The sequence below is a fragment of the Polistes canadensis genome, unplaced genomic scaffold, assembly GCF_001313835.1.
Source record: "Polistes canadensis isolate GaletaPanama2010 unplaced genomic scaffold, ASM131383v1 scaffold_287, whole genome shotgun sequence".
Classification (NCBI taxonomy): Eukaryota; Metazoa; Arthropoda; class Insecta; order Hymenoptera; family Vespidae; genus Polistes; species Polistes canadensis.
In genome coordinates, this window is record NW_014569834.1 from 84,092 (window position 1) to 110,707 (window position 26,616).

The 26,616-nt window shown below is 30.1% G+C and overlaps 3 protein-coding genes across 5 annotated transcripts in view; 2 read left to right on the forward strand and 1 right to left on the reverse strand.

The window, feature by feature from the left end:
* The window catches only part of LOC106791142 (AT-rich interactive domain-containing protein 2), a 30,783-nt gene extending 24,694 nt beyond the window's left edge, over window positions 1–6,089 (forward strand). Inside the window, exons 10-18 of the mRNA XM_014756560.1 lie at window positions 433–738; window positions 1,535–1,741; window positions 1,816–2,866; window positions 2,975–3,839; window positions 3,926–4,085; window positions 4,175–4,333; window positions 4,725–4,802; window positions 5,750–5,841; window positions 5,943–6,089. Coding sequence (XP_014612046.1) covers window positions 433–738; window positions 1,535–1,741; window positions 1,816–2,866; window positions 2,975–3,839; window positions 3,926–4,085; window positions 4,175–4,333; window positions 4,725–4,802; window positions 5,750–5,841; window positions 5,943–6,063 — 3,039 coding nt within the window. The 3' untranslated portion in view covers window positions 6,064–6,089. The remainder of the gene's footprint in view (window positions 1–432; window positions 739–1,534; window positions 1,742–1,815; window positions 2,867–2,974; window positions 3,840–3,925; window positions 4,086–4,174; window positions 4,334–4,724; window positions 4,803–5,749; window positions 5,842–5,942) is intronic.
* Window positions 6,090–10,383: 4,294 nt separating this feature from the next.
* On the reverse strand, window positions 10,384–26,162 carry LOC106791132 (centrosomal protein of 135 kDa). The gene is made up of 22 exons (XM_014756539.1): window positions 25,791–26,162; window positions 25,209–25,509; window positions 24,892–25,124; window positions 24,614–24,806; window positions 24,326–24,492; window positions 24,043–24,238; window positions 23,752–23,970; window positions 23,561–23,679; window positions 23,366–23,467; window positions 23,045–23,281; window positions 22,874–22,969; window positions 22,683–22,798; window positions 22,362–22,572; window positions 22,166–22,281; window positions 14,464–14,743; window positions 14,167–14,364; window positions 13,745–13,921; window positions 13,363–13,565; window positions 13,148–13,279; window positions 12,748–12,863; window positions 12,541–12,617; window positions 10,384–12,441 (listed from the first exon to the last, which is right to left on the reverse strand). The coding sequence occupies exons 1-22, from the start codon at window positions 26,019–26,021 to the stop codon at window positions 10,384–10,386; spliced, it is 5,778 nt and encodes a 1,925-aa protein (XP_014612025.1). The 5' UTR covers window positions 26,022–26,162.
* Window positions 17,818–22,005, forward strand: LOC106791159. 3 transcript variants are annotated; one of them, XM_014756597.1, is made up of 5 exons: window positions 17,818–18,523; window positions 20,150–20,321; window positions 20,406–20,599; window positions 20,692–21,041; window positions 21,120–22,005. In XM_014756597.1, exons 2-5 carry the CDS (start codon window positions 20,151–20,153, stop codon window positions 21,836–21,838), a joined length of 1,434 nt encoding a protein of 477 aa, XP_014612083.1. In that variant the 5' UTR covers window positions 17,818–18,523; window position 20,150; the 3' UTR covers window positions 21,839–22,005. The 3 variants fall into 3 exon arrangements, with proteins under 3 accessions (XP_014612083.1, XP_014612084.1, XP_014612082.1); XM_014756598.1 differs by having other exon boundaries at window positions 18,503–18,523; window positions 20,147–20,321; XM_014756596.1 differs by lacking the exon at window positions 17,818–18,523 and having other exon boundaries at window positions 19,952–20,321.
* Window positions 26,163–26,616: the final 454 nt, after the last annotated feature.

The window sequence follows — 26,616 nt, forward strand, 5'->3', positions numbered from 1 at the left end:
CTATGCTATTATTAACACCTACAAAAACTAGACAGCAGAATTTCTCATCGACTTCTTTACCATTTTACAAAAGACACGATAATTATCTAAATTTGAAATATTAGACTTTTATTTCAATCTTTTTTTTCTTCTTTCTCTATTCTTAATACTATTTCAATGTCATGGAATTATTAAATGGAATGATGAACAAACAAAGAAAAAATCATATGGCGCTTTTTTACATGAAGCATATTAATTAATTTCACGAGACGATATACGTGTGTTTATTTTATGTCTTCTATGTAATTCAAACATCATGTTTTCTACTACATAGACATTTAGATTTCATCATTCGTTTTTCTCTCTCAGCATGTATTTTCAATGAAATCTATATAACGTAAAATAATTTATTGGTTGAAGTGGTGAGAATTGTATATGACTACTGTCGATTAGGTATCAGTATCTCACCCCCATCTGAGTCAAGCATTGTTGGCCAGTGGATCCCAAAATCAGCAACAGCAACAACAACAGCAACAGCACTCCCAATCTGTCCAAGTAGTAACAAAAGAAGATAACAGAAGTAGTACTACATCCAGTTCTATAATAAAGAGCCTTTTGGCTACCAAGGTAACAGCCAGCAGTGACTGCATGTCCAGTGCTGCTGCAACTTGTGTGTCTACCCTTACTGCCTGTGTAACAAACACTACCACTAGCATCGCATCCAGCATCAGTGCCAACCAGCTAATAACAAGCAACCAGGTATAATTGTACATTAACATGACACAAAAAGTGTAGTATTTATAAAAAAAATATTTACGCATATATTACACATTAGATCTCAAATTGTGTCTAATTAACTCATCTTATTTGGAACGATGTATAATAAAGTTAAATGTGTATATGTGAGAATAATAATTTATCGACGATAATACTTTCAAAGTATCTCGTCGCTTTATTACAATTTTATATTACAGATATTGTTTAAATGATATTAGTAGATGCTATAATAATCTCTAAGTACTATCAAAAATATAATTGAAGTACGTAATTTTTCTTTATTATAGAACAAATCAAATAGGTAGACGATCTGCAAATATAGGTATCTTAAGTTTTTGTTTCTTTCATTTTGTTTTTATTAGTGTATGAGTATATGATGTAGTGTTGTGTGCTGTGTTGATTTTTCTTTTTTATCGTGACGTTAATATTTTTTTTTTATATCTCCTTTTTTTTTTTTTAGAAATGTAAACTCTCTCCAAAAATTCCTATCCTTTTCCTACTTGACAAATATAAAATAAGTAGGTCATTAATGATCTTTTAACAGAGTGAGTTTTTGTCCAATAAAATAAGACAATGATAATAAAAAGAATACTAACAAACAGCATGATGATGTTAAAAAAATCAAATAATCATGAATTTAAAGTGACAAAATATGAACATATAAATATGAATTATATTGATCAAAGATAAATTGATATATATATGAAATTAGGACTATATAATTCATTTTTAGAAAAATTGATAAATGTTTTTGCTAACGATGATTCCATTTCAATAGGTTGCACAACGTCAACAACAACAAAGGTTACTGCAACAGCAGTTAACAGGCGTGGTACAGCCTGCAGCTCCTGCAGCAACCCCAGCAACAATACTCCCTAAGGCTTCTGTTAACTCAAAACAAAAACAAATTATTGCATCTATTCCTGCCAAAAAAATCCAGAGACTTAATGGAGCTAAATTTATTATGACTAACAATTGTGAGAAGGTAAGAGGATGATCCACTTTATTTTATTATATATGTTTTTGCATCTTATCTATAAATAATATATTGTTTCACAGACTGAAGTAAACGATGTAAATGAGAGCGTGAACCAAATCGTAACGTCAACTACGGTAATATTGAATTCGACTGAGAATCACATATCCTCAATTGTAAAGGTTTGTCAGCCACCGAGTTCTACCACAATTGGTGGTGCTACAAACAAATCCAATCAACGAAGTACGTGTACTTCAATTGCCGAAGATTCCGATTCAACGAACAATTCTTTGGCTTCTAGTAGTGGTATTGGTGGTAGTAGAGATTTTTCCGGTGTTGGTGTCGAAGAAGATAATTCTTTGACGAGTTTCGAAGGAATACTTCTAAATGGTGCACCAACTAATATAGATATTAATGCACAAGACGATGGATCATCCAAAGATTCGTCTAGTGTAAGTTCGAAGGAAAAACCATTGCAGAGTATGATGTTGGCTGATTTGTTAGAGAGGAAGGTGGTTGACAAGGAGCCTATTTTGAACGGAGTTCTCGGAAAGAATTCAATCAACGAAAAGGGAATGGATCTAGTTGAAAATCATATTAAAAAGGTATTAAAAGAATCTCCAACTGATATTAAAATTAAAAAGGAATTACCAGAAAGTGATACGATGCAAACCGATGTAACCGAGGATACGTTAATCGAAACTCTGAGAGGAATTAAAAGAGAAGCTAGCGATTCCGATGAGATAGTAGATACGAAAAAATTAAAATATTCTAATGGCACAACGTCGCCTGATCATGCCGTTGATTCAACCACCGTCGAATCTACGATGTCGAGTATCAAATCGGAAGAACAGGAAGATGACAAGGATAGTGAGAAAGCTACAGTTTCCTCTACTGCTGCTAACCTTTATGCAGCTCTTGCTGCTGATTGCATAGAAGATGAAACTGATCTTGAAGAACAAATAACTATTGTTAAGGAGGAGCCTCCTCCTCCTCCTCCAATCGTGAAAGAAGAACCTCACATATTTATTAATCAAATTAGTCAACAACACCAACAGCAGCAGCAGCAACAACACCAACAACAACAGCAGCAGCAGCAGCAACAACAACAACAGCAGCAACAACAACAACACCATCAACATCAGCAGCAGCAACAGCAACATCATCACCACCATCATCAGCATCAACATCAGCATCAGCATCAACACCAACATCAGCATCATCAGCATCATCAACAACCACAGCAACAACAGCAACATCACCAGCCACAACAGCAACATCACCAGCCACAACAACAGTTAATAGTAGCTACTCCACGACAAATAGTCGTTCAACAGACGATCCAATCGAACAATCAAGTTATAATTCCTGCTGCGTCTGTCAAAGGAAGACAGGCACAAGCACAGCCACAAGTTTTGTTGCAACAAAGTGCGGGAGGGCAACTGCAATATGTTGTATCCGGTGGTGTTCCTGGACAAAACTATGTGTTAGCTCAACCGCAAACAGCATTAGTACAAGGGCAAGCACAGACGGTTCTCGTTGCTCAGACAACTCAACAACAAGGGACTGGGACTAAAACCATTATAATATTGCAGCCTCAAGCTGCTCCTCAAACAACGCCGCAGAAAATGGTAGCTGTTACGCCCCAAGGACAACAAGTTGTCGTAACTCAAGTTCCGCGTCCTATTCTACAAAGTCCAGCTCTTGGTAATATTCCTCCTCCGTTGGTACCTACGTCAGCCACTATTCCACAGACTTCCATAATAGTTAATAGTTCGGTAGCACAAACTAATCCAAATACTGTAACAGTTACGATACCCGCGATGGCTCAACAGAATCCAGTGTCTACTAGTGTACCATCGAGGGTAGTAACTCCAACACCTGCTTCGACACCGCCACCAACAAGACCAACTACGCCTCATCAAGCGGCTGCAACGCATGGACTTCCAGTTAAGCCACCAGTTAAGGCTATCAAAACTGTAAGTTCGTCGACCTCGACAGAACCAGAATCGAAACCTTCGACGAGTCAAATTCCACCCGAGAGCAAAACTATTACCATCAAAATAGATCCTAATGCGTATCTCTGCGAATGGCGAGGTTGTCTAAGGTAATTTATCTTTTTCCCTCCTTACATTTTATTATCTTATGCATACTCGATTCTAAAAGTAATTTCACGTATATATTCTCCCATAGGCAATTTAAAACTCCCCATGAGGTTTTCCTTCATGTCTGTGAAATTCATTGTCCTGCTGGCGAGGAAGAAATATTGTGCTTATGGGGCAGTTGCGATGCTTTAAAGAGACGTAGATTTTCTTTAATGACGCATTTATTCGATAGGCACTGTAATTCAGATGTAAGTCACAACTGTGGATCAATTATATTTAACATATAATTTTATATGTGTATATAACATTTGAAATTATTTATATAAAATTTTCTCAGTCAATGAGCACTAGAAGGAAACAATTGACCTTAACTGGAAAAACTGAAGTATCAACATCTACACCACCGACGCCTCATCATCCCGGGTATGCACCAAATGCAGCATTCCACGCCATTAAAAGACATGCATTGGAATTCGTAAATCCTAAGGAATTGATGGTAAGCTGCATTATATTATAAATAAATATTCTAATAATATTTAACGTAATTTATAAACCGACACAAAGTTCTGCGTTTACAATAATAATAACAACCAATTAATTATTAGTGAGACTCGAGAATAGAACTTTTCATTCTTCAGAAACTACGTTTCCGTTTATATGCAATAATAATTCAATTGCGAATTATTTATGCAGTTCGATAGGAAAGATAGAAACGACAACAGAGATTATGGAGAGTTCGTAATTGTCATTTAGGGTTTTTAATTTCTTAAATATAAAACGCCACTTTAAAGAAGTGTGTGTGTGTGCTTTTAATATCCACAAATCTTCAATGAAATTTGTTGATATCATAAAACTTAACTGAGTTTCTTGTTCTACTGGCAAAGCAGCAGAGGCCAACCAAGCCCGCTGCAGCCACTTCAAGCTCTTCTTCTCCCAGACCTGGGCAAAACCCTCCACCAGAACAGGTAAAGATTGGAAGATTTTGGAGCCATGATACAGCCACAGCTCTCGTGTGCTGCTCGTATTATTACATACTTGTGCTTTACATATATCTTCTTTGTTTTTTCGCACCATTTTGATTTTTTATACAACATATACATATATATATATTCCTTACTGTTTATCATATCCAGAGTATTATATGAGCATGGTTTTTTATTTCGTTTTCATTTCGTAGTTAGCATTATTATTATTATTATTATTATTATTGTTTATTTGTTTTCCAAGTGATATTTTGTCCATCTTCTGTTAGGTGCTGGTACATTTTTTATACATACGCATTTTTTTAATCATTGCAATTGCTGCTTATTATTATTATTATTAAAGTTTCCATTTAGGGGAGTTGACAATTTGAAATGAATTTTAACACGTTTATCGCCACGAAACATTGCTCGATTTACCTGTGGCGATCAACGTGTTAGGGGTTGATTATTTTTAGATCGATCATCATTCCTTCATGTATTCGTAAATGTAGTAGTCCGAGAAGAATATTATGTGTATTGTTTTGGCATCAGTTTTTGAAAGGATAATAAAATATTGATGAAGTAAAAGCTAATAATTATATCAATTAATAATATAATCATTGTGTTGTAATAAAAAGCATGGCAATAACTAATGTTTCGTACAAATATACTGTAATAGCATCGTAATATGTTTAATTATGTATAACGCTGAAATATAAAACGTTGCATGCTTTCATTTAATTTTTATTATTTTCTTTTTTGTTGTGTGTTGTTTTATAAATATGTATGTAGTTTTAGAAAAGAAAAAAAAAATACATGCAACAAGAAGTACATACTTCAGCGCTATATATAACACAGTGTGCTTCATTGTTCTAAATCTTGTACGTTGTTTTGAATGAAAATTTTTATAAAATAATATTAACGAAATTCTATTTGAATTTTCTTTACAGGATGACAACGAAGGTCCAGTGACCAAAAGTATTCGCCTGACGGCAGCTCTTATTCTCAGAAACCTAGTCATATACTCAACGCATGGTAGAAGGTAAGGAAATGTTTTAAACTATACAGTGACAACCCATTTTTTTGTTTTTTCTTTTTTGTTTTTAGAAATGATAATATAACTAAATTATCATTTTGTTTCAGGCATCTTAGAGCATATGAACCTCATTTGGCAGGTGTGGCATTAAGTAACGTTGAATCATCAAGGACGATCGCACAAGTCTTATACGACATGAATGATCAGAGCAGTAGTAGTCATAGGTGACCTCTTGATGCAGGCCTCTAAACTCATACAAAAAAAATAAAATAAACTTTCTGAGCAGCGATCGACTTGGTGATTAATTTTCTAAACTCGTCTTGTTCATGGAAATCACACAACACAACGTACGCATGCATATACGTGCGCGCAGTGATGTGGGAAAGTTGTTTCTTTAAAGTAGTAAGGATTTTTTAAAGAAACACCAATTTCGGATTGTGTCTTTTTGTGCATAATAATATTAATAATAATAATAATAATAATAATAATATTAATAATAATAATAATCTAAATAAGAAACCGGAAGAAGAAGAAGAAGAAAAATGAAGAAAAGAAGAAGAAATAAGAAGAATGATAATGTTCCATATATAAAAAAGAGGCCTATCGACTTATTAAGCAAATAATAAATTTGCCAATTTAGATCATAATTAATAACGAACTATATTAAACTAGTAGTGACACGAAAAAAACAGACAGTAATTAAAGATGATAAGGTGGTGATTCAGAAGGAAAACTCTTTAAGTGATAATGAACGAAATAAGATTTCAAATTTAATATTAATATTTATTTTCTCAACACAAGATTGCGAGACGAATGTTTTTAGTAAACGTGTACAAAAGAAAAATGATAAGAAAAAATAACAAAAAGAAAAGATAACAAAAAATGAATGAAACAAACAAAAATGTCGAAGAAAAAATACTTTACGGACGTTAATAGTTAATTGTAATCAATATTATTATACACAATTATTAATTAATATTATTGTATGTTTTTTCATAAGCCACCAAGAACCTAGAATGTATAAAATTTATCTTTTTATCAAATATGTTTCTCTCTCTTTTTCTATTTCTATTTCTCTCTATCTATCTCTCTCTCTTTCTCTATTTCTATCTTCTCTTTAAAAATTGTTATTTTGCTTATGATTATTACACATACACACACATACGCGTCATCATCCTGCAATTGTTAAATGGCTATTAATATTATTATCTGTCTCTCTTTCTCTTTTTCTTTTATTATTGAATAATTATTAAAAATGTTAAGTTCAAATGTTAGTAAGGAAAAAAAATACAAAATTTATAGCACACGTACGCACGAGAATATATCAATGTCTAGTTTTAGATCATCTTAACACTTTATATATCTTGGAAATTTTTCCCAATTTTCATGTTAATTGTGTCATTATTTTTCTATTTTATTTTATATATTATTTCTTTTTTCGCGTTGCAACCTTGTCATTAGGTAATCTCTATTAACGATGTAATATTTTTCTTTACGTTAAATTATTTATACGAACCGTGCAAAACTATGATTAAGTTTTTTTTTTACGTAGATTTACGAAAGAGTTGAATGCTTTATATGTATAAAAAAAAAAAACACGTATTACACATCCCACAAATACACACTCACATGCAACATATAGGGCCTAACAATGTCGAACTACTCATTATAATCATGTCAGTTCCTTATCATTTTTTTTTCTTTTTCTTTTTTTTAATGAATTATGATTATATTTCTATTTTTTAATCTGAAGGCTTGAGCAAATGTAGTTTGTAAGATACAAAGTTCCATGCACAATGTATATAAATGTCTAATCAACATATCTTTGATTTGTTTTCGCTCGAAATAAATAAAAAAGAAAAGAAAAGAAAGGAAAAGCAAGCAAACAAACAAACAAACAAAAGCAAGAAAAAAAAATGTGCAAAAGTTTACGTATAGACTTTTAATGGATGTAATAATTGTTCGTTAATTTAATTAAGGAGGAAAGAAAGAAAGAAAAGCGCAATGACAAAGGTAGTTTTTTTTTTTTATTATTTTTTAAAGGAATTTTTATATAATTGATTTTTCGCGTAAATGAAATATATTATTAATATTGTGTTTCTAAAACACTTATTGTATTATATAGGATGTAAAGATTAAATGCCATAAAAAGCAAACAAAAAGAAATTAAAAAAACCCACTCAAATTTTTATTGGTAAAATTAAAATGTTGAAAAATCTCTGAATGAAGAAATAAATGAAATTATAAAACTCGGTTCTTTGGTGCATTAAAAATGTAATTTTGTGTTTAAAGAAGGTGTGTCGTCTTTTATTATATTTTTTATTATTTTTTTATTTTTATTTCTCTTTTTCTTTTTCGCAAGCGTTCAGCAAATTTAATGATTAATCGAAACATCTTTCAAACTTTCGCAATAGGGATTGCATTTACGTTATCGTTTCTCGATCGTCGTCTTAAGGACACCAGTGACATTTTGCGTATTAAATTAAGCTAATAATATTCGAACTTATACATATAATATAAAATATATACATAAACTGTAAATAATTATTATAATAATTAATAATTAATAATTATTAATAATAATAATAATAATAATAAAATAATAATAATACTTGTATTTCATTCATAATGATGTTAAGGCGTCTGTGTATAAATTTCTTCAAACGAAAAAAGAAAAAAATAATGTTGTAAGGTTTAAATGAAAGCGTTCGAGGAGCGAAGTATGGAAAGCAAAAAACAAAAAAAAGAATTAAAATAAAATAAAATAGAATAATACTATTGTACTATAAAATAGATTATGACAAGACGTAGAAGTTGCAAAAAAAAAGAGGGGATGGTGATGGTGATGATGGAGGATTTTTGTAATTACTCATTGAATTCAGCAAAGAAGCAGCAGCAAGCAGCAGTAATAGCTAAAATGTTACGAATAATGCTGGATCGCGGTATTATTATTAAACAAAACAAAAAATCAGCTCATTAAGAATAATTACAAATAATAACTATTATAATAATGGACCTTACGTGAGCCTCTATTATGTATTTTATACATATAAATATATAAATATATAAATTTTAAAGAAAAAGAAAATATAAAAGCTACTACAGCTAAATTTAATAGCTGATGATGATCACGTTAAAGGAGGATGAAAATCTTATCAGAGGCTTATTTTTTTTTTTTTTAATTTTATTATTTGTAATTAATTTAGTTTATATTATTTCATTTGATACAGAGATCATCGATGATCATAAATCAATAAACGACAATTGTGTAAAAGAATGAAAGGTTCATGTAACAAATAAGTATGATGATATGGGGAAAAGAAGAAAAAAAAAAGGTATATATATATATTAAAAGAAAAATGAATGAATGAACGGATATTTTCTATGATATTCGTTCTGCCATCGTATTGTACGGATGTGTTAATAGCGTATTAGTAATTAATTATTATTGAGCGAAAAATATTGATAGTTGGGCGATTATGATATGAGTATCCTGATTATCGTACTATATTGCCAGGTATTGCCAATTAATGGCGATATTATACTATTAAAAAGAAAAGAAAAGAAAAGAAAGAAAGGAAAAAAAAACAACTTTAAATACAATAATTATATCGTATATTTTTCATGTGCTTTTGTGTTAATTTTTTAAAATTTCAACAAAAATCTAAGTAAAATTACCTCTACTTTTTCCCAAATGTGCGAAAAATGTATATATACAAATGTCGATGGAAACAAAAATGACTCTGTGGAAAGAATAAATAAGAAGCATTTAAGTTATTGTTAGTTTTTTTAAACGTGCTATTAAAAAATCAATGGTATATACTTCGTTTTCTTTTTTTTTTTCTTTTTTTTTCTTATTATTTATGTTTTCTAAAGCATGTAAGAGAAAAGAATTAAACGATGCATTTAAATTGACAAGTTTAAACTAATTGAACATAATATGGCATTTATTTAAATATCAGTTCAGTTTTACAATTATAATTATATTTAAAAAGGTAGTCCTTCTTATAATCCTATGAACACTATGAATAGTTTTTTCTTCGTTGATGAGTATTTTTATATTTAGCGAACGCTTGCATCCGTGGAGAATATATTTCATTATTTTATTTAACATTTTTATCTAGGATTTGCGATTAGAGAACTATGGTGAGATTGGACGGTATTTTTTCTTTTTTTTTTTTTTTTTAAAATCATTATTTTTAAGCGGAATGTTTTAAGTCTGCATTTAGTTTATTTTCGAAGATTATCCTATATTATTATTCTACTATGTTTAAATGGAATTATCTGTGAATCTAACTTTTGAGAATCATCTTGTTAATTCTTACGATAGGAATTATATGTTAGAGTAATTTTTTAATTTGATATATTTTGTATAATAAATTATACTTTCTATATTGCTGATCGATAGATTGATAATTAGTTGTATTATAGTTGCTTTATTCCAAATAAAGCGAAAGGCGTGTTCGTCTATTTTTTATTATTACTACTATTAATTATTATTATTATTATTATTATTATTAATATTATAGTTTGATGCAAGCAGAAATCTTAACTTTTCCTAAATTTAAATTTATTACTCTTTTTATTACTTTTAATTACTTTCTTCTGATTAACATTATCACGTAAATAATTATTTTGAATTTCTTTAGTTCGTGAATCAGCTACGTTGCAGTTTATGGACGAATTACTTATAGTTATACATTGAATAGAAATAGATGGATTTAAATTGTTTTTCGTTGTAGAATTATCTTCTAATCTATCAGGAAAAGGAACTTTGTTATTAATTTTATCTTCGGTCTTTCCGTCAACCGAAAGTTTAGATTTCTTTTTTACTTTAACGAGATCATCATTACTTCCTGTGCTATTTAAATTTAATTTAATAGACGATATTGAAGTGGCAGCAACTATTTGAAAATTGGACGATTGTGTAAATGTAGTTTGTAAATATAAATCATAAATCGTATCGTCATTAGATACTTTAGTCTTCTTCGTCGTGGAATTGTACGGAATGGTGGCAGTGTTATAATTTGGCTGATCGCAATAATTGTCTTTAGTTTTCGATTTAACTTTATCTTTTCTAATGAACGACTTAGGTTGTTTTTTATGCAAATAAGGTACTCGTTCTAATTCGTCATTCTTATAAGGTGCACTTTTTTCAGGATTCATTTGGTCAGGTTCTTTTTGCTTTTTTATTTCTTTACTTGAAAGTTTTTGTTCTTTCATTTCTTCTACTACATGCGATAAATTTTCTTTTAATTCTGGACGTTGTTGTTCTCGTGTAAAACGGACAACGTTATCGTCATCTTGTTTTATTAATTTTTCATCCAAAAACGTGGCAATCGGGTTTTGACAGGCGGAAGATTTTATTAACGATGACGTTGAAAGTGCATGTCGTTTCTTTATACATTTACACCAATTATTTTCTATTATTTGTTCATTATTATTATTATTATTATTATTTATGTCGACGAATTCTTCGGTTTGCGATCCATTTGTAAGTCTAGATATATTTTCATAAAATACTGGCAGATTTTGTCTTCTCGACGATAAAGGAGCAGCTTCTTCTGATAAAACAGTTATATTTTGTATAATATTATTTATACTTTCAATTTGTTTTTCTAAACTCCTTGTATGTTCCTTTATCTCTGATAAAACTTGAGTAAATTTAGGCTTGGAAAATGCTATTACTATGGTATCATCTTGACTATACTTATTATTATTTGGTAAATCATTATTCATTATCGTATCTAGTGATATAAAACCATCAGGATCTCTCGTTTTTTCTTTCCATATATTGTCCGACAAATTCTGATTACTTTTACGAACTTCCTGTGAATTTATTTCATAACATTCATTTATATCTGAATATTTTGCGATCGATTTTGTAATAGTGTCGCTCAAATATTTGTAATTTTTATTCTTGTACACACATTTACATTTTTTATGTTTGTATGATGGTATTCGTTTAGTTTCCATATTCGTAGGAACCTTTCTTATGCCAGGTGATATTAGTTTTGTATCAGGTAAAGAATCCAACTTGAAATATTCTTCGGGACGTTTCGAATCCTCATTTATAATTGGAGAATAACATTTCCAATTTCTATCCTGATACGAAACGCTATTATTATTATTATTATCACCTAATAATTCAGTTATATTTCTAACGTATAGACCTCGAATTGTATCGTTCATATCGTTAGTAATATTCTTATTGAATTTATCATAAATATTAAGTATAGATTTTGCAGGTTTCTCTAGATTATCATTTGTTGAATCATTTCTTACTGCACAAGGAACAATATTCTCAGGCATTTCTAATTCATTGAACAATTGACGTTGACCTGATATTATAAAAGATTCATCATAAATTTCCATATACTGTGTGCTTGTACATCGACACGTTGTAAATTGCAAACAATTAGGATTGTTATCGCAGAATTCGTTAAGAGAATGCTTCGATAATTGAAATGATATAATATTCTGATCTGGCGATTCATTAATCACAGTTTTAACATTCGCCGTATCCTGTGAGAGATTGTTCATACAACAAGAAATAGAATAACTCTTTTTCATATACTTTTTAGGTGTAGACGCAACAATTGGTTCCTGCTTTATAAATAAAAGAAAATCTATGTAATATATATATATATAATATTATTACAGATATTCTAATAAAATTCTGTATTTGCATTTTATATTCTTTACCATCGTAACGTCATCGGTCAAAATCATCTTCTCAGGTAAATCTACTCGAATTTTAGCTGTGGATTCATTCCCACCATCTAGATAGCAATAATAAAATTGTTGGAGTATTCGTATATATGCATTATCAATATGTACTTCTCATAAGTCAATTGTTTCAAGGCCAAATTGTATTATTATTATTATTATTTTCTGAGTAATTGCAAATACCCGAATTCATGTATTCTTTACTCGATATTCCTGGCGATATTCTTGCTTCTAAATTGATTGCCTTAGATGACGGTGTACGGCAACCACATTCCTTCACTTTTTCTTCACTCAAACATCTATCAACGAATATATATATATATATATAGATTTATTATATATTAAATTTTATTTCTTATATGACCACGTTTAAGTCTACGTTAAAACTATCTGGCGACGAATTGAATGATCTGTAAAGAGAGGAAAAAAAATAAAATAAAAAGAAAAACATAACAAAATATTAGTACACAAAATTAAATGATTTTTCTTAACATTCTTTGACACGTTAAACGTATCATACGAGACCGTCAAACTAATGAAATAAAATTCTTTTATATGTTTATTATAATATAAATAGAAATACCTGCGATTTTCTTCATCTTTTTTAGCGCGATCAAATCTTTCGTTTGTAACTTGTCTACGAAGCTCGCTGATTTGTTTGCTGTACTCGGCAGCTTGAGTTTGATACTGTCTAAGTTCTAAAGACTCGTTAGATCTAAATTTTAAAATAGATACATAATGTAATTACATTGAAAAGAATGAATTTAATTCGATTTATCGATCGAAAGGAATTCTTACAAAGTTGTTTGAAGTTCAGATATCTTCTGTTTAAGTCTCGACATTTCATTCTGCAATTCTTGATTTGTTGTTTGAACTTTAATAGATTCCTGTCTTGCTTGATCCAATAAAGCTTCTAAACGTTCGATCGTTGCACGATCTCTATCCATTTGATCTTGGATAACACCCTGTTCGGTTCTCAATCTTACCAACTGCGTGTCGTACTAAACAATCAAACAATATTAAGAAATTTTTCATGAAAACATACTAAACAAGTATAGTAGGGAATATTCTAAATAATTCTGTTAATGTTTAACAAACTATGATGCATCACCTCCGCATTTCTCAAACAAAAATTAATTAATTAATCGTATCAATACATTTGTAAAAGAAATATCGTCACCTGTGCTTTCATCATATCTTTATCTTCAAGTTGTTGCATAAGCGAATCCTTTTGTTGATCCATTTTAATACATAAGTCCCTTACTGCACTCAAATCAGCTTCTGCTCTCTGTCTCTGATCTGTTTGTTGCCGTAACTGTGTTTCCATGCTAGCAACGCTTTGCGTTAATTCACTTATCTAAATAAAAAAAGAAAAACATCAATCTCGTATAAAGATAATTATTTTACAATAGTTTTCCATACAACCTTGACCACCAATATTTTTTGAACTACTCAGTTGTAAAGATCAACTTTTCAACCAACTGTTATACAAGAAAGTTTACGAATTAAAAAATATCGGTGTTAACAAGAATCGTATGGAATCCTTGTTAGAATATGTTTTACGGATTTGTTGTAATATGTAATAACGTAAAACATGTATACCTGTGTCTCGTAGCCTCTAATCAAACAATCCTTATCGACTAATTGTCTTTCTAAATCTATCAAACGATCTCTAGCCGTTTGAAGTGCTCCTCTTGCTTCTGCAGCTTCCGATTCCAAACTGTGATTGTTATTTTCCAATACCGTGGCTTCCAAGCTTAAACTTCTGAAATGATTCAACATCTCCGTTCTTTCGTTTTCCTGTTAATATATTGATAGAATTAAATTAATAATTTATTAGATATGTTAAAAATACAAAGAAAAAAATAAGAAACGATTTATCTATTTGAACGTGTTTACCTTTCTGTTCAACATTTCTTCAGCACGTCGTACTTCGCTAACATAAGTTTGCAATTGTCTCTTCAAATCGTAGGATTCGGCACGCGAGGATTCCAATTCGTGTTGAAGATTTCTTACCTCGCACATAACAGCTGCTAAATCGTCCTGCAAACGACGATTCTCTTGTATAGCATTTTCACGATCGTTGTTGCAAGTATCCAATTGTCTTTGACAATTTTTCACCTCAATTTGAAGAGATCTGAATTGACGTTCGTATTCCGCGCTTTGGTCGATGCATATTCTGTAAAAAAAAGAACAAAGAAAATAATTCAAACATATTTAAAGTAGACTATTAACAAGTTAATATACACACAGAGACAAATCCCATGACATTATTTTTTAAAATTCCTGTCTCGTTTTCGCGTACGATAATCATCACGTAATTTTTTGTTTCGTAACTGTGCAACGTTCACGAAATAGGGACAAGGGCAATTCGGTAGATTGATTCTAATGAATGAAATACTTAATTGACTTTAATTATTCAACATTGTCATAGATGATCATTTCTAAAAAAAAAAAAAAGATTATACGTTTGTAACAATAATATACGTACTTGGATTTATATATATATATATATATATTTGTAAATTAAATTCTTTGCATTGCAATATACATCATTAGTTTAGAAATTATAATATAAAAATATTATTTTAATATTATAATATATTCCACAAAATTTGTATAGCAAATTGATTTGCAAATTATTAGCTAGTTAATTCAGTATAAAAATAAAATAAAATCACGTTTGATCGAAATTCTTATTGTATTATGCGAGTCCTGCGAAAAGATACTTGCGTAATCGTAACGATGATTGCAATAAGATATATATAAAGGAAAAAAATATATATATGAAAAAAAAAAAGGTAAAAGAAGGCGAGAGATTTCATCAAGAACGTTAAAAAGATACTTTCTCTCGTATCGTCGTAGTCGTCGTCTTTCTTGTTCTTGTTTTCTGTTACAAGCAAACCTACAGCTTCCTTTACACTCACCTCGCACAGGTCCATTTTAATCTAAAATCGTGAATTACGCATCTCGTCATGGGCGAAAGTGAAAACTGAGAGTTGATCTTTCAAAACTAGTTGAAATATTTTGCACATTTACGGTCATTTTTAAATTCTATCGTGTTGACACAACTTAAACACACACACACTTATAAAGCAGAAAGAAAGAAAGAGAGGAAAAGTTTAGAAATAGAGTTACATTGAATACTTCTATTCAAAAAGAAAGTTAGTATGAGAGGTGTTATCTTATAGATGGTAGAATTAAATAAAAATAAATGAATAAATATGAATAAATAAATAGAAAGAAAAATAATGCATATACCACCACGTGGGGAAAGTATCAAACGTTATGAACAACGCCACTTTCCTGATATATCCGGTAATTACTATAAATGTCTCTTAACGTTTTATCCCACCATAAAAAATCAATTAGAAATTCAATTTTCTTTTATATTATTACGTAATTTAATCATAACAATTATTAATGGTATGACCACCACATCCAACCACCCACCCACCCACCTTTACTTTAAGAAAACAATTTGTAATATTTTCATTATATACTTTTCATTCAAAGATAACAAAGATATAATCCGTGAAATACTCAACGATGCATTTATTTTGATTTTAAACGAACGACTATATGAAGGAATGAAAAATCGGTTAGAGGTTTCCCCCTTCTTCAAGTTCACGTTCAGAGTTAACGCGAGACGAGAGTGCATGATGAATTTAAATGAGTCTCGTTGAAAGATCTACCCAAGATTATTCCCCATTTAACGTTTAACTTTAGTACGATACGCGTATGGTGTTTTAAAATCAAATTTGTATAAAAGAATGTAATATAATAATTCTTAAAATAACATTTAATACAAATTGACAAAGAAATAATCAAAAAATATAGATAGATAGAAGATGATGATGATGATGATGATGATGATGATGATGATGATGATGATGATGATGATGATGATGCCAGAGCAAGGATAAAGATAAAAACCAACATAAAGAACGAAAGTTATTAGAAGAGAAGATCGTATCGTCCCGTTAGTTTCTGTCCTTGAGAGGAAACGTATAAAATATACTTTCATTCTCGTTCGATAGCAAAGAGTTATTTCTTTGAAACTGTATACATAGGATTGAAAAAACCTTTCACATTTATAAACCATCAATTTTTTCATTCTATATCTATCCAACAAACTAACTAACAAACTCATTTTTCAAATCAACTATAGAAATGGATAAAAACATTTTGCATTATAAAATAATACAATAATTTATCTAGCAAGCAACAAACCAACCAGTCATATTCAATGGTTGTTGACTGTTCACCAAGAACGAGAGAGTGCATCGGCCTGAACACATTTCAATACACCATCACGCTCCTCATTTTTTCTTCTTGGTATTTCTTATTATTCAGATAAGAATAAAAAAAATGCGTGAAGATCTTCACACACGTGCGGTGGTGATGATCTCTCTCTTCTTTTATGTCAAAATCATCACGAAAGGGAGAGAGACCCTTCAGAAACCTTTCATTCTTTTCTTTTCTTTTTTTTTTTCTTCTTTATTTCTTACATCAGCGTACCGTTATAAGCAAAGGGCATTGCACGGTTCCACGAAACCCACTTGACGCGTGTTTTAGGGCTAAGAGAAGCTGCATAAGAAAGAACCGTTTTAATCTTCTAACTTAGAACGACAAGGTAATAGTGGCGAGGTAAAGGGGTAAAGGGAGGGGAAAGGAAAGAAGAAGTAAAAGAATCCCATGTAATTTCATCCTCTTATCGAACCGTTACAATCGTCTACGAATTCCTATCGAACGGTGTATTGCATCAATATTAAATAATAATAGTAATAAAAAAAAAATAAATAACGAAAGCATTAAAATGAATATTTTCGATCGAATATCATCATCATCATCATCATCCAAGGCTACTTTTCTAATCGAGAGCACCAACCGTGTTGTTACCTTTTACGAATTATAAGAATGATTTCTTATAGGGAATACCTATGTTGTAATATTACTCTTTATGGTATTCGTAATGTGCAATATAAAAAGTTACGAGATACCTTGTGAAAATGATGATGATGATTTCATTTTTGTTTTTTGATCCCTCCCCCCCCCGATCATTTATCTATACCCCTTTGCTTAGGTTTCTAAATAGAATTTCATTTGCAATTTCAATTTCAATATTTTCTTTCGATTTTTCTTTTAATTTTGAAACAATATCAATTGATAAACAAATGTCTTTGATGAGATGCATAAATTCAACAACTCATTCATTCATTCATTCATTCATTCATTCATTGTCATGTTAAGATACCGTGAAAGTGCAATTGGGATTAACAATGAAGGTGTAAAAGAGAATGCGGATTCTGATTCAGTATACATTCCATTCGTGAACGAGGTGGTGGTTTTTCCAGTTTAGAAATGCAAAGATTCACAAACGAAATGACGAAGAATTCTTGTATAGAAAAAGACATAATAATCAATCCACCCACCCTCTCTCACACACACACACACACACACACTAAATTGGATATATATATATATATATATATATCTTGTTTCCAAAGTAACGAACGAGTTAGGTAACTGTGCAATGGCTAAAGAAGAAATACAAGCAGAGTCAAACGAATATCACGGAATTCCACGTTCAGTTTCAGTCTGAACGCGGTCTCCGGGCCGGCAAGAACCCCCCATAAGCTTTTCTTTACTTTTAATCATCGTCATCGTAATCGTCATTCTATTTTTTCTTTGTTTTTTTCTTTTTTTAAATATTAATCTACGATGTCGATCGTTAAATCGTACAAACAAAATTAATCAATTCATTTCGTTTGAAATTTATATTATCCCAATAACCAACCCACCCCCCACCCCACCCACACTCCACCGTATTTTGAATTGTGTTTTATCGTGAAAGAGAGATATGAACAATATTATATGAAATATAAATTTACTTACAACAGAGATCACAAATATTTTTTATTCCTTCGCACACACACGTGGATCGATTATAGGATACGTAAGTTAATAATATAATATTTAATGCAATTTTGATTAGATAAAAAAAAAAGAAAAAGAAAGAATAAGTTTGTTGTACAAATTATATTACAAGTTGGTTACTTTCTTCTTCTTCTTCTTTTTTTTTTTAATTTAATTTCCTACAACCAGCTAGATAATAATCTCATCAGGGGGGAAGAGGGAGGATTATTTCTTGCATAGAATATTATCTCTCTTTATATAATCACGTGTACATTTAAAAATAAAAAATAAAACCAACGAGAGAGAGTGTGCGTACGCGTGTGCATGTGTGTCCAGTTTTTGCGATATATAATAATAAAATCCTTGTTATATTTTTATTGTTTCGTTCTGTTTGTCCTTTAATTATAACTTCGTACCTATACTGAATGTATTCCGCACGTGGTAAAAAACAATGAGGACACACGATGCAACAAGGATCCATAACTTGTGATAACTTATTATTTTTTTTTTTTTTTTTATCGATTAACAGTACTTGAAATCTTCTTCATCGTTGATCGTGTTAATTGGACATTTTTTTTCTCTCTCTTTTTTTTCTTTTTCTTTTGGGTTTCAATTCGCACGAAGTGTCTGTCTCGCGCATACGATTAATTTAATATCATATTTTTGTAGCCGACATTTTCGAAAAATACACTCTTGTTTCCATGGGAATGTATTCTATACTTTCTTCTACTATTATTATTTCGTTTTTGATTTTTTTATTTTCTTTTTTCGATCTCGGATCAAGAAGTAAAATAAAATTTTGGTTTCGTGTATCGCGATCTAATTGTAAAAAAAAAAAAAGAAATAAATAAATATATGACAATTTGTACGATAATAATTAAATAATATTATAATAATTAATGCTTGTAATTTTTTTTTTGATTCGTTAATCTATTAAACAAAGTAGTTTTTTATCGTAACATCTTACGATTTAAAATACCACGAATGTGAAAGTTGTGATGTAAGATTGAAGCGCTTCACAAACTTGAACGGTAACAACCAATTAGATGATTATGTAATAATAATGATTTATGATAGTACCCCAAATATATATGCACATTTTTACGAATCTTCCTTTTTTTTATTTCCATTCTCGTAAAAATGTTGTTATTTATTCGTGTTTTGATACACGAGTAAATTAAAAGAAAAATAAAAAGAAAAGAAAAGAGAAGATGTCATCAAATTTTTACCGAACAAAACGCGAATGATGCACACGCGAAAATGTATTTAAAAAAAATAATAATAATAATAAATAAAATCATATATTTATTAATGAAAAATAAAAAAGAATGAAATTGTATCGTAAAAATGAAAGTACATTTTGATTAGGTATTTTGAAAAGATTTCGTACGTGTTGTGTCCGTGACATAAAAAGCATTTAAAACGAAGAAACGAAATGTTATTCTCATTCTGTAAGCATATTCTTTATCTGTGCTCTGCCTACGAAGGACAATGCCATTGCCATAGCGAATCGGTGAAAGTAGAATCATTTGATTTTATTTTTACTATTTAATTTTACATCCTTTGTTTTTCCCCCCCCCTGCCCTCATTTCATCTTACATTAGATCATTTAATCATCTAATCAAATTATAATAATCCCGAATATTTCATATTTCTTTTTTAGCAGGATGAAAAATCTATTGAAGATTATTATTTTGTGCATCACAATAATAAATATTAAAGCAGTGATAATGCCACCACCTTGGGCAGATCCACTTAACAATCCCTGTGCCCTACAACCACGTGGATGGCAATTATTATACTGGCCACCCGATGGGAAATGTTATAAAATATTTCAAGTTAGTATCAATTTGTTGTATCCTGTGTTTATCTTTTAATAAAAGAAAAGGTAGATGAAATTTATAACAAAATGTGTCGATCAGATTGGAGCACCCTGTCCCGAGACAATGGAATTGGGTCCAGCTGCAGGAGGTGCTGGAACGATAGCAGAATGCAGATGTCCACCAGGGACAGCACAATCTCCAAGAGATGCACTTTGTTATCCAATATTTACAAGATCTTCTTGCCCAAGAGGACAATACTTTGCACCAGTTCCAGAAATTCATGCTAAAACTAGGTCAGTATAATCTGTCGATTCTAACGAAGGTGATTCGTATTTCCTTTTTTATTATGTACAGTTTTTGATTGTCTTTTTTATCGGTTTAATAGTCTCAATTCTAAACGACGTTGGGGTATCTGTCGAGAACCAGAAAGTTGTTCGAAAATTGGGGACGTTTATTGGCCAAGAGATAACAAGTGTTACTCTAAACTTACCAAAGGACCCTGTCCACGAGGTGAACTTTTAATTTTAGGAGAAGACGGATTAGCTAAGTGTTCCTGTTCGATGACAGGTGAATTAGGAAGATATTATTGGCTTGGAAGTGTTGGTGGGTGTCATGAACATTACACGAAAGGTCCATGCACTGAACCAGGGGAATTATTTCTACCTGGTGGTGTATGTGGTTGTCATCCTAAATTACCGCACTACCACGAATCAACTGGAATGTGTTATCAATTAGGTAATTTGATTGATATTATAAGGGAAATAATAATCTACTAATGGGATCTAATTATATTTGATCATGTTATTTTAACAGGAAGTATTGGACCATGTCCAAAGGGTCATCAGTTTGTTGTTGATGCAACGGACACCAATCATCAAGAGGAAAATGTGATACGTGCGAAATGTAAATGTAAAATCAATCATGTACTCTATCAGGATGGATTATGTTACAGACTTTATACGAAAGGCCCTTGTGAAAATGGTTACATGATAACTAACACATCTAATTGTGTAGAAATACCTTGCAGAAGAAGAAGATTATATTTTCCCGAAGAAAATACGTGTTATAAGATCGGTACTAAAGGACCATGTCCAAATGGACAAGTTGTATCCTATGATTACAACGTACGACCGTCCATCGATGGAATAAGTTACAATGGATTGTGTGGTTGTACCAATGATTTAAAAAATACTGACAAGTGTATGGAAAACGATAACGATAGTAATAGTTGTGAAAATATACCGGGGATGGTATTAATGGATAAAAAATGTTACAAATTGTACACTCAAGGACCATGTACGGCAGGGGAATGGTTGGTGGCAAGGAGAATTCCGAAAAACGAGTTGTGGGTTAATGAGGAGTCACAGCCAAAAGCCATTTGCGAATGCCGTCCGGGTTATAAAAGAGTTACGGATGGTTTAGATGCGAGTGAAATGGAAAGTAGCAATGTGGTGTCATCAGGTGAATGTCAACCGCCAACTGTGACGTTAGCTAGACTTTTGAATAGTAACATCAAAATGATCAATCCTTGAATATTCGAAATATTAATTATAACGTGAAACAAATCTCAGGCTCAAACTGTATAAAAAAAAAAAACAAAAGAAGAAACGTGGTTTAACAATATTTAATAATGTAAATAGTAATATCTGTGCAATTTCTAATAGGCTATTTAATATTTTTTAAGTTCTTGTATAGTTTTATTTATTAAATATCAATGTGTACTTTAATTATTGTATATAGAATTTAATAGTATATTATGTATTATTATAATATATTACGGATTATGGCCTAATCCTTAAACTGTGCCATAATTTGCAATGATACGATTTGTATTAATGAAAAATATTGAATGTACTTACTCATTTTTATGTCGTAGATCCCGCATCTGTTGTTCCATGCTACTTGCTTGTTGCTCTTTGTGTATCAATTCTCTTTCCAAAGCGACGATCTTTTCAGTCTTTTCATCTAACACTATCTAATAAGAAAAAACGAAATAATTGTAATAACATTCTTGAATTATATTACAATTATTAATATGATATAAATGATACTAACTAATAATTGATCTTTTTCTCGATCCAAATGCGCCATATTTGTGTGAAGATTATTGATTTCTTGTTTCAACTCCTTCACTTGATTGTCAAGTTGTAAATGCTGTTGCTCCATATTTCTATTACGATCTATCGCCTTATTTAATTCCGTCTCGGATTGAGTTAATTGACCCTGTATATCTCCTAGCGCTTGATCCGTTTGATCCTGTAATGCCCTGAATAATAAATTCTTTATTTTAATTATTTTTAAAAAATGTAATCATATATATAAAAAAAATACGTATTATTTATAAATTTTATTTATTAAAAAAAATCAATGTAATACCTAAGTTGAAAAAATTGTGTACGTTGTACGGTTAATTCTTGTTTGGTTCTTCTTAATTCTTCTTGCAAATCTTCTAATTGATCGTCGTAACCATTTACAGTTCCTCTTTGTGCTCCCTATTGCAAAACAATTCTTTATTAATATGATTTTTTATGTTAAATGTATATATATACTATTGATAATAAAATTACCTTAAGTCTTTCGTATAACGCGTCACGTTCTTCTATCAAACGTTGAACATCTGCTCTAGCTGTATCCCTTTCACGACTTAAAGAATCCAGCATTACCTGCGAAAGAAATATTTCTATTATCAAATATTTCTAATGGAATAATATTTCTAACGCAACTTTTTTTCTACTTACTTTTGTAGTTTCTGTGCCGATGTCATGCGACAACGTAGAAGATGGATGCATACTGCTGGTACCAACTGCACCGGACGCGCAAGATCTTTTTTGTTGACTCTTACAAATTTCCAGTTGTGTTTCCAATTCTTTCTTTTCGTGGTACAAATCGTTTTTCTCCTTTTCTAATTCAAAGATTATTTTTTCTTTTTCATTTAATTGACACCTTAATTCATACGACCTCGTCCACAATTCAACCTATTTTTTATACAATAATTATAAAATTATATTTTAATACTTATTTAAAATTAATATATACATACAAAAAAAAATTAATCTTACATTTTCTTTATTAGAACTTTCATCTTTCTGGTGCTTCAAGCAATTGCATTCATTTCTGAAGTAATCTCGTTCGTTTTCCAATTGTTTTATACTTTGTTGTAACTAAAATTTATATATTTTATGATTAACAAATGAAATATAATAAATATATTAAGAAAATTCATATTTATATTAATTAATATGATTTATACTTACATTATCTATTTGTAAATCTTTTTCAATAATTAATTTTCGCATGTTTTCAGATGCTCTATCATTTTCTCTGTCGATATTTATTTCTTGAGAGGATGACGAGTACTCCCTATCTTCTGCATCTATAAAAATAACAAAATTATTTAAATCAGATCTTCTCAGTGATGGTTAACAGGAAACAAAATGTATATTACCTGTTCTACTTCCCATACTTTTCTTCCCTCTGTTTTGATCATTTTTTTCACCTTTTTCTCTTAATTGCTTCAAATCATTTACGCTAGCACCTTCCATAACTTTAGTTGAACCTAATTGTTCTCTCAATATTTTATTTGTATATTGTAATTGTATAATATCTTGCTTCTGAGATTCATTCTCTTTCGATAATCTTTCTATTTCATCATTTAAACTTTTTTCTATAATAATCAACAATATAATTAAATGTTGTTACAGAGAAACTGGTATTATAAAAATCTTAAAAGACATACCTATTATTGTTAATTGATTAATTTTATTAGTAATTCTTTTCTTTTCTTCTAACGTGGATTCTAACGTACGTTGAATGTTTCGTTTTTCAAGTTTACTCGCTTCAAGATCTGCCGTCAATTCTTGCACTTCTCTACGTTTCATTGCTAACTCTGTTTCTAAACAGTGGACTTGTTCCATCACATCTTCTAACTTTTCCTGAAATATTCAATAGAAAATATTAAGTAAAATCTGTCCCCACAATCGAATAATAAATAATATTTCTTATAAAAATCATATATACACCTGAAGTCTATAAACTCTTCTGTTATTTTCCTTAACTGCAGAATTGCAATCAGCTTCTACCGCTAATGCAATGTGATCTATATCCCTTAACTCTTTTTCTAATTCTTCATTTCGTTCGGCGAGTTTCATTGCTTGGGACATAACTTCGTGTTGCTTATTTACAGCTTCTGAAAAATTTCATAAATTATTATATATAATAAAAGATATATTTAATCATTTGAATCCAAAAAATCTTTAAAAAATCATATCGACAATTACTATCTCAAATGGTTAAAAATACGTTCTTACCTTTTAACTGTTGCTCTAACTCTTGTTTATTTTGTAAAATAGTCTTTAAATCAATATTTTCATCAGCATCATTGGATGCAACATGCATCTTATCAACTTGTTTACAAAGACAATCCTTGACGACAGCACTGTATGGTCGACCACCCTCTAACAATTTTTTCAGTCTCATTATCTCTTTTTCTTTTGTTGTTAACTGCAATATTGAATATTTAAATTGATCAATTAAAGGTAATATAAAAAAATCATTTAGTTAAACAAACTGGACATATTTTACATACCTGATTTTGTAAAGTGTATACATTATCAGTTTGTAATGAAAGTTCTCCTTTAAGTTTTGTTACCTCGTGGCTTAGACAGCTCATTCTATGATCTGCCATGCTTAATAAATCTAATATTTTTGGCTCAACGGAATGAGAACTAGGTAAGGTACTGTGGGTACTTCCTATATTCGGTAATGGCTCAGCTTCTATAACGGGTCTTCTTAACGGATAACAAGGACGCTTTTTGCTACCTAGAAAAATGTATTTAATAAAGATTTAAAAACAAAAACCTAGATTAAAAAAAAAAAAAAAATAATATATAATAAATTTCTTACCGATTCCTACATTGCTTATAATCGGTTTCAAACATTTCCCTTGGAGATCTAATATCTTCTTCGACTTCTTAGCTGATTCAATTTCAAGATCCTTTATTTTTTGTAAATTTCTAGAAGAAGCTAATTGCAGGTCGTTACACTCGCATTCTAATTTGTACACCTGTTTCTTCAAATCTTTAATTTGTTTTTGATACGTTTCTTCTGTTTCTATCAGATCCAAATGAAGTTGATTACATTCCTGAACTAATCTTGCATTGTCGCATTTATATGGATCAATTATTAATTGCAATTGGTTACATGCCTGTAGACAATTTAAAAAAGAATATAATAATCCATTATTAATCTTCCAATAATAATAACAGTAATAATAATAACAATAGGATAATTTTGGGAAAATATTTAAAAAAGAATGTGAATTGATTTTGACATTTGTAACTAACTTTGATTGGGATTGAAATATTTTCTTATCTATCAATTGTTTGGTAAACTTCAGTAAACTTCTTATAGTTTGTGAAAGTGATATGTTTTGTAAGCGGACAAGAGTTAGTCGATACAAATAATATTATACATTTATGTACGTACTTCAATGTTATCTTGCGCAACAGTTTTAAAATGTTTCAAGCTTTCTGTAGTTTGAATAAGATCAGCCAGTAAGCGTTCAATTAATGGAAGAGCATCCAAAGATAGTGCTTGTTGATAACCAAGACTATCTAAACGTTTTCTAACCGTTTTATATCTGGCCGCTATATTATACTCTTCGTCAGAACTCATTTTAAAAAATAATTTACGAATGTAACTTATTATATTATTCATTGATTCCTATTTGTTTTCATATTATTACAATGTATTATCTCTCTATTAACAGAGATTGATAAATAATAAAAAATTTTATTTAACAAATATATTTTATTCTGAGGTTATAGAAATAAATTGACATTTGTTATCAGTCAATAACGTTATTCTAACCATCATGAAATAGTAAAAAATTAAACTACACGAACTACACACAGACATTTATTCAAATAAATACTATTATTAAATTTATAATTTAAAGTGATATAAACAATAACTTTTTATCCTCTGACACATTTTTATTATGACGCAATGCAACATTAGTGATAATCGATATATACATACACATATAAGCAAACACGTATGTATGTATAATTTTATTATATTTTTAAAACACAACTATTTTTCTATTATATATACATATATATATATACAAATAATATATGTTAAAATGTATATATTGCATATATCAATAAATTGCACACATTATTAATAAATACCGAACATTTGAGTATATACGACTATCACTAAACGTTTGTGTTAGCAAAAACAACATTTAAAAGTGCAGCCAACCTTAAAAAATATAATACTCAATTTTTTCTCTCGTCAATGTAGC

Excerpts from the sequence above, each read along its gene's own strand:
- LOC106791132 (XM_014756539.1), bottom strand. The coding sequence starts at position 26,021 with ATGAATAATATAATAAGTTACATTCGTAAATTATTTTTTAAAATGAGT. Across the intron at positions 24,493-24,613 it reads GTTAGAGCAACAGTTAAAAG|AAGCTGTAAATAAGCAACAC; the intron begins GTAAGAACGTAT and ends GAAATTTTTCAG. Across the intron at positions 22,799-22,873 it reads CGTTATACGAAAGACTTAAG|GGAGCACAAAGAGGAACTGT; the intron begins GTAATTTTATTA and ends GTTTTGCAATAG.
- LOC106791159 (XM_014756597.1), top strand. The coding sequence starts at position 20,151 with ATGAAAAATCTATTGAAGATTATTATTTTGTGCATCACAATAATAAAT. Across the intron at positions 20,322-20,405 it reads AATGTTATAAAATATTTCAA|ATTGGAGCACCCTGTCCCGA; the intron begins GTTAGTATCAAT and ends TGTGTCGATCAG. Across the intron at positions 20,600-20,691 it reads GAAATTCATGCTAAAACTAG|TCTCAATTCTAAACGACGTT; the intron begins GTCAGTATAATC and ends TCGGTTTAATAG.